Below are 7,623 nucleotides of genomic sequence, written 5' to 3'. Positions count from 1 at the left end.
CGACAACTGCATGTGTAAAAAGCTGCTTAACTTTTTTAGTTTTTAGGACAATGCAAATTAAAAGTGTCATGAGATACAAAACCCCACAGACTGAAAAACAAGAATAAGGGGCAAGTATAACTATTATATACTACAAGGGAAATTAAATTGCTGAAAACACTTTGGGAAATCATTTGGCAATATCTACTAAAGCTAAAGATATATATATACCTATGAGCCAGCAATTCCAGTCTTTGATATACTCAACAGAATCGTGTACATATACCCACTAAAGATAGGCACAAATCTGTATGTAGTAGTACTATAATATTAGTCAAACAGTGGGCATAACCCAAATATCATCCAACAGATAACTTGTAGTATTCATAAAACGAAATACTCTACCATAATTGAAATGCTCATTTTAATGTTTCCATATGCAAAATCATGGATATATCTCACAAGGTTAATATTAAGCAAAAGAAAGCAGAAACAAAAAAATATAATTTCAGGCATATAAAATATGAAAAGTTCATAAACCGGCAAATCTCTAGTGTTAGAAGTTAATGTAGAGTTCACTTTTGGGAGAATAATGACTTGTAAGGGCATAAAGGAAGCTCCTGAAGTGAAGATATGTTCTATTTCTTTCCCTTTTTTACTAATAAATTCTGCTTTTATTATTAAAAGGAGTTCTTATAAGTAGAATTGTCTCTTCAATGATATAAAATTTCTTCTTCTTGATTAAGTATAAAACTTTGGGCTGGGTGCTTATAATCCCAGCACTTTGGGAGGCCCAGGTGGCCAATCAAGAGGTCAAGATATTGAGACCATCCTGGCCCACATGGTGAAACACTGTTTCTACTAAAACTACAAAAAAATATTATCTGGGCATGGTGGTATGCAGCTGTAGTCCCAGCTACTTGGGAGGATGAGACAGGAAAATCACTTGAACCCAGGAGGCAGAGGTTGCAGTGAGCTGAGATCGTGCCACTGCACTCCAGCCTGGTGACAGAGCGAGACTCTGTTTCAAACAAAACAAAAACTGCTTTAATTAAAAATTTCAAGGCAATAAAGTTAAATTCTAATGCCTGGTTAGTGCAGTGTCTCATGCCTGAAATCCCAGTACTTTGGGAGGCTGAGGCAGGTGGATGACATGAGGCCAGGAGTTCAAGACCAGCCTGGCCAACATGGTGAAAACTCATCTCTACTAAAAATATTGCAATTAGCCAGGTGTGATGGTGCACGCCGGTAATCCCAGGTACTTGGTACGCTGAGGCACGAGAATTGCTTGAACCTGAGAGGTGGAGGATGCAGTGAGCTGAGATTGCACCACTGTACTCCAGCCTGGGCGTCAGAGTGAGACTCTGTCTCAAAAAAAAAAATATATTCTAATGCCTTTCTGTAGTCAATGTAATGGACCTGAAAGAGGCATAGTGAATTTTAAAAAACGATGTACCCTTTAAAAAAAATGTTATCTTCCAAAAAATAAGTTAGCTGGGATGTTTCTTCGTTATAGGAGGCAGAATGTTCTTTTCTTTTAAATGTCAACTTTTATTTTAGATCCAGGGGGTACATGTGCAGGTTTGTTACATGGGTATGTTGCGGAATGTTGAGGTTTGGGATATGAATGATCCCATCACCCAGGTAGTGAGCATAGTACACAACAGTTAGTTTTTCAACCCTTCCCCCACCTCTTCCCCCTCCTCCAGTAGTTCCCAGGGTTTGTTGTTGCTATCTTTATGTCCATGAGTCCCCAATGTTTAGCTTCCACTTATAAGTGAGAACGTGGTATTTGGTTTTCTGTTCCTGTGTTAATTCAGTTAGGATAATGGCCTCCAGCTGCATCTATGTTGCTGCAAGGCACATGATATTGTTCTTTTTTATGGCTGTGACAAAATACTTTTTAACAGTTTGTCAAATGTAATGTGCACACGTTTATTGATTTGAAAAAGCATTTAGCCAGGGGAGGTGGCTCACGCCTATAATCCCAGCACTTTGGGAGGCCAAGGCAGTTGGATCACCTGAGGTCAGGATTTCAACTAACATGGAGAAACCCCATCTCTACTAAAAAAAAAAAATACAAAATTAGCCAGGTGTGGTGGAACATGCCTGTAATCCCAGCTACTTGGGAGGCTGAGGCAAGAGAATCGCTTGAACCCAGGAGGCAGAGGTTGCAATGAGCCGAACCACGCCATTGCATTCCAGCCTGAGCAACAAGAGTGAAACACCGTCTAAAAAAGCATAAAAGGATTCATTGTATTCTATTTTATAGTGAAAACAGGAAATAAAAGAATTGATAGGGTATTTGTGTGTGTGTGTGTGTGTGTGTCTAGCTGTATCACTCCAAATACACACTCACAGATGCCACTTTATCTTTAATTCAGACAAGGGCTGGAACCAATCTTAGTTCCATATATGCCAGAACACAATTGGTACAGGGAGACTGCTGAATAATTCCGGAAAACTCTGGCTGATATATTTGTAGCTCACCTCCAACATCCCTATCCCTTTCCTTGACCCCCTTGTCTGAGACTCTCAAAGCTATGATCTGGGTTGTGGCCATCAGGAGGCATCACAGCTATCTCCATTTTTGTCGTTCTTCTTTCTTTCTTTTTTCTTAAAAAAATGGAGGACATTTTGCAAAGAGACACAAACTATGATACTAGTTCTGTTTGAAAAATATATTTGTATTAAAGCTGGTCCATTGCCTGTGGACTCCAAATCTACATCACATTCACTGATTTATCTCTTCCCTCCTCAGTATAGGCTGTCCCATGCATGCTGTAGAGAGGTCCCTCACAGAGAGCAGGGCATTTAGACTCCATTGCCCCTATACAGGCTTCCTAGACCCCCTTCCTTTCAGTCATCTGTTCTTTAGGATACTGTGGACGCAGCTGCCCAGACACTGCTCTTGTGACCCCTATCCTCTCTGTCACCTTTCTACAGCCCTGTCAGTGCTACCTGGTGTTTCATGCCCTGGAGCATATATTTTTACAGTCTTGTTTTACACCTATCAATTTTTTTCTTTCTAGCAAGGGAAGTGGATTTGGGTCTGCTCAGAGGCATGATGTTGAACAGCTTTTATTAGATTATGAAACATCCAAGAATGTAGAGAACATTCTGTCTCTAAAACTTTGAACTCAAGGCATATCAGAGAGAGATTTGCTTTCTTTATATGGATGTCTGTGTTCTCATTAGGGGAAACAATGAAAAATGACTTTTCACAATGCCTCCCTTAGCCCAGAGGCTCAGCCAGCCCCCACTTCTGTGTCTCAGCATTTAAAGGGCCATTGAAATCCCACTTCATGCCATATACTCTCAACAGGTTTTCTCATTTGCTCCTTGGGACAGCGCTGTAAGGATGATACAGTCCGTTCTATTTCACAGATAATCAAGCTCAGGCTTTCAGAGCCTAAGTCACCTCTCCAGGTAAGTGGCAGGATTGGAATGAGGTTTCATCCCTCACCCTCCGTATAGGACCCCGAGTTACCCCTTTTTAGAAGCTGGGCTTCCATGGCTTGAGAAATGGTCAGATTCCATTCTCCTGTTATTGTGGCCCCACCGGTCCTTACTCCACAACCCCCCTGGGTGATGAGGAAGACAAAGGAGGTGAAATCCTGCACTTTATGGCAAGAGACTGGGTGTAGGGCTGCATGAGTTGGCTGATCCCTTAAGCAGTGAGTGGGCTCAGGCAGAAGCTTAGGTGTTGGCCTTGGGACAGGTGAGCTGGAGAGAAGAAAAGTAACCTGCACTGAACTACTTTAAGCAAATGCACTCTATGTTTCATCTCCTTTATCCTAGTGATATTCAAGGTACCAATGATTATGATCATTATTCCAATCAGGGTGCTGTCTTAAGAGGAGTTTGTGTAAATCAGGGAGACAACTTTGTTACCTCCTTATCGGCAGCTAACTCTGGAATTAATCTAAAGGTGTTTTTTTTTCTCCATTTGCCCTGAAGCTCACGGAGAATTAGAAATGTTTTTCTTACTCTTTATTCACGTTTGTTCTGTATTGATGAGTATTTGGAATGTTTCTCATTTTTTCCTTTTTAAAAAGATCTCAGCAATGCTATTTCAAATAACCTCTTAACTGGCTATTTTGTACGGGTGAACATTTTTCCCTCCGTTATATGCATAAACATCTATCCCTTGGGGCTTGATTTCAATAATTTAAACTCCCTTACATGTGTCTGAACATTCTCATTTCTTTAACCATCGTTATACCTGTTGTAGTTAAAATATTTAAATGTATTTATAATGGTAAGTGTGTTTCCGTTTCCTTGATGTATTTGGTCCCTCCTCCTACCCTCATACATACACACATGCACAGAGCCAGTTTTCACCTTTTTCCTTTGCAAATTAAAAAAAATTCTTATTCAGTGTTTTCTACATTTAAATTTTGTCAGATGATAGGTGATAAGAGGATATTTAGATGGTTTCATTCGCATTCCTTAACGTGTTAGTGAGCTACAATGTATTTTCTTGTGATTATTGGCCATTTGCGTTTCTTCATCTGTGAACAATATACATATTTTGTCAGTTTTGCTATAGGAACTGTGCATGTGTTAAACCCAAAACCCTTCACTGATCAATGCATGTGTTATTTCAACATCTCTTTGTGGGGTGAATATTATTTATAAGATACTCTAGGAAAATCCATGTCCTAGTCTCTTCTGAGATCTCAGCTCTTATATTTATGGGAAATGTCCACCTGCAGCAAGAAAAGTATCAGTGCCCACCCAAACATGTGTGGCTTGTCAAGGATCACATGCACAGACAGTTACGCTTATTCCTAAACCCTGCATGGCCGCAGAGTAAAAAGGATGTGTGCTGCATTATATGAGGAGAGCGCCGGCTCAGGACTGTGATTTCTGTGATCTCTATACTAACAGCAAGATTTTTAAAAATCACTTAACACTCCTGAGTTTGCCTTTTCTCATTGGTAAAATGGAAACAATCATAGCTACCAAAGTTAATTGTTCTGAAAAGCAAAAGAACAAAATATTTTAAGTGTCATACACAGTGTAGGGTACATACGGTACTCAACCAATCTTAGTCCCCTTACTGTTCCATACTGGTCTTTCCTTTAAAGGAAATTCCTTTGACATAATCCAAAAAGCATGGTTCCATGATAACGATCACATGGAAATGTTAAGGGAAATGTACTCTGTGCTGGGTAAGAAAAAGTAAAACAATCACTGAACCAGTTTCCTAGAGTTTGTAAAAGAAAATCATGAAAGCCATCACCTCATTTCACTTCATTTCATAGACTTCCCCATCCCATTTTTTTATGTTCTATGTTAATTTCTCAAGAAAAATAGGCCCAGCACCACCTCTGCACGCAACCCCGTGGGCCTGGCTCAGGAGCGGCCCGGGGCCAGCACGATGAATACCCCAAGCAGCCCCGACCAAGCCTATGACTTCCTGCTCAAGTTCCTGCTGGTGGGTGACAGCGACGTGGGCAAGGGCGAGATCCTGGAGAGCCTGCAGGACGGTGCAGCCGAGTCCCCATACAGCTACCTAGGGGGGATTGACTACAAGACGACCACCATCCTGCTGGACGGCCAGCGGGTGAAGCTGAAGCTGTGGGATACATCGGGGCAGGGAAGATTTTGTACCATATTCCGCTCGTATTCTCGTGGTGCCCAAGGAGTGATCCTGGTGTACGACATTGCAAACCGCTGGTCCTTCGAGGGTATGGATCGATGGATTAAGAAGATTGATGAGCATGCCCCTGGTGTCCCTAAAATCCTGGTGGGGAATCGCCTACATCTGGCATTCAAGAGGCAGGTGCCCAGGGAGCAGGCCCAGGCCTACGCCGAGCGCCTGGGCGTGACCTTCTTTGAGGTCAGCCCCCTGTGCAATTTCAACATCATAGAGTCTTTCACGGAGCTGGCCAGGATCGTGCTGCTGCGGCACAGGATGAATTGGCTCGGGAGGCCGAGCAAGGTACTGAGCTTGCAAGACCTCTGCTGCCGCGCCATTGTGTCCTACACACCTGTACACCTGGTGGACAAGCTCCCGCTCCCCATTGCCTTAAGAAGCCACCTCAAGTCCTTCTCCATGGCCAAGGGCCTGAATGCCAGGATGATGCAAGGCCTCTCCTACTCCCTCACGGCGAGCTCCACTCACAATAGGAGCAGCCTCTGCAAAGTGGAGATCGTCTGCCCACCCCAGAACCCACCCAAAAACTGCACCAGAAATAGCTGCAAAATTTCTTAAGGAAGGCACCAAAAAGAAACAAGCTGGAATCTCTCCAGGAAAAACTCTGAATGGTTACATCTGGAAGATGGGAAGACACATTCTAGATTTGAGAAATATGTTTTCAGTTTCTCATGGGAACCATGCTGCTTGGCAATGTGTGTGATGCCTTCTGTCAATAACAGCACCTTAGGCAGTTTGAATTTCTATGTGGATGTGCATGAAGCTCTTGTTTTAGACATGTGTTTATAAAGGGAAAATTAGTACTCTGCTCAACTCTTGATAACATGAAATTCTGAATGGTACTTATAATCACGCTGCAACTTTTTCCTTAAAATAACCGCTTTTTGAAGTTATAAATACAATCTCAGTATGATTTTAAAAAAAACCGCTTTTGTAAGAATGGTGATATGGCAATGATGAGTATAAATTCAAGGGAATTTGAGAAGCAATGATAGTGAGATAATTCAGAGTCATCAATATTACAAAAGGGCCTTTTTCTAAACCTGCTTTTTAACGTCAAAGCACGAATTTATAAAACACTGCAGATGCAAATAGAGATTATATATAACAGATTTGTCCAGTTTGTGCATGAAATGGATTTCATAAAGTTTTTGCTATGTTATTTTACTACATTTAGGGATTAATAAGTGATTTATATGTATGTTTTTCTGTAAATCTACTTTTTTGTACAAGATATTCCACAAGATATGAAGCTAAGGGAAGAAAACACCAAAGATATCTCTAGTTACGTTGAACATAGCCAACATGGTTTTAATGGATCAGTAAGAAAAAAGCCATTTCAGTAAGGAATGAAATGTTAAGAAATGTTAATGAAATGTTATTTAAGAAAATGTTTCTTAACAGTAAAAAGGCATATATTTTTCTTTTTTGGTAAAACAAAAAGAAAAAGAAAAATATGTATAATGTAACCCTGCAAGATGAGGCTTTGCAGAAAAACAATGTGATAGAACACGGGCAGGGAGGCCCATTATAAGGCTTTAGGTAAGTCATTTCTAAATGTGCTGGCCAGTTTTGGTTAACACCTCACAGATCAATGTAGAGGTTAATGAGATCCCATCCGGGAAAGCACGTCTGAGACCTTAGATGGGAAGGAAGGAAGAAGTGATTTCCATGTAATTACTTTTCAATTTACACTGTGGATTACTATAATAATCGATATTGGATGAACTGGTAAATATAAGTCCTTGTACTCTTCTGTAATTCAGTGACCATCTATTCGTGCATTGTCATAGGGTGGTTGTAACATAACGTCCCACAGAAGGGCAGGATCTCTGGCCTCACGGAACCATGGGGACTCACCCTTCCTGAATGCTGGTACTTTTCTATCTCGTGAATTTCCCACAACATTCCTGGGAGGTAGAGGACACATTCTCTACACCATCCTGTAGCTGAAGAAACAGTGATGTTTGCAGGTTAAG

General features: G+C 41.1%; 1 protein-coding gene and 1 long non-coding RNA gene across 3 annotated transcripts in view; one reads left to right on the top strand and one right to left on the bottom strand.

Annotated features, from left to right (window-relative positions):
- Positions 1–7,623, bottom strand: part of LOC108295782 — a 56,855-nt gene that overhangs the window by 9,060 nt on the left and 40,172 nt on the right. The window contains exon 5 of one of the 2 annotated variants that reach the window (XR_005198271.1): positions 3,216–3,332. The exons of the other annotated variant lie outside the window; for it this stretch is intronic. This is a non-coding gene — a long non-coding RNA (uncharacterized LOC108295782). Of the gene's footprint in view, positions 1–3,215; positions 3,333–7,623 lie in introns of those variants that run through there. 2 annotated transcript variants of the gene reach the window in all.
- On the top strand, positions 5,366–6,373 carry LOC108295784 (ras-related protein Rab-40A-like). Its single transcript, XM_017518091.2, has one exon. The coding sequence runs from the start codon at positions 5,366–5,368 to the stop codon at positions 6,200–6,202; it is 837 nt and encodes a 278-aa protein (XP_017373580.1). The 3' UTR covers positions 6,203–6,373.

The sequence above is a fragment of the Cebus imitator genome, unplaced genomic scaffold (genome assembly GCF_001604975.1).
Source record: "Cebus imitator isolate Cc_AM_T3 unplaced genomic scaffold, Cebus_imitator-1.0 Scaffold658, whole genome shotgun sequence".
Classification (NCBI taxonomy): Eukaryota; Metazoa; Chordata; class Mammalia; order Primates; family Cebidae; genus Cebus; species Cebus imitator.
The sequence above is the reverse complement of the archived record's forward strand: the minus strand, read 5'-3'. Positions and strand labels throughout refer to the sequence as shown.

What these genes read in the sequence shown, in the direction of transcription:
- LOC108295784 (XM_017518091.2), top strand. Translation starts at nt 5,366, where the DNA reads ATGAATACCCCAAGCAGCCCCGACCAAGCCTATGACTTCCTGCTCAAG.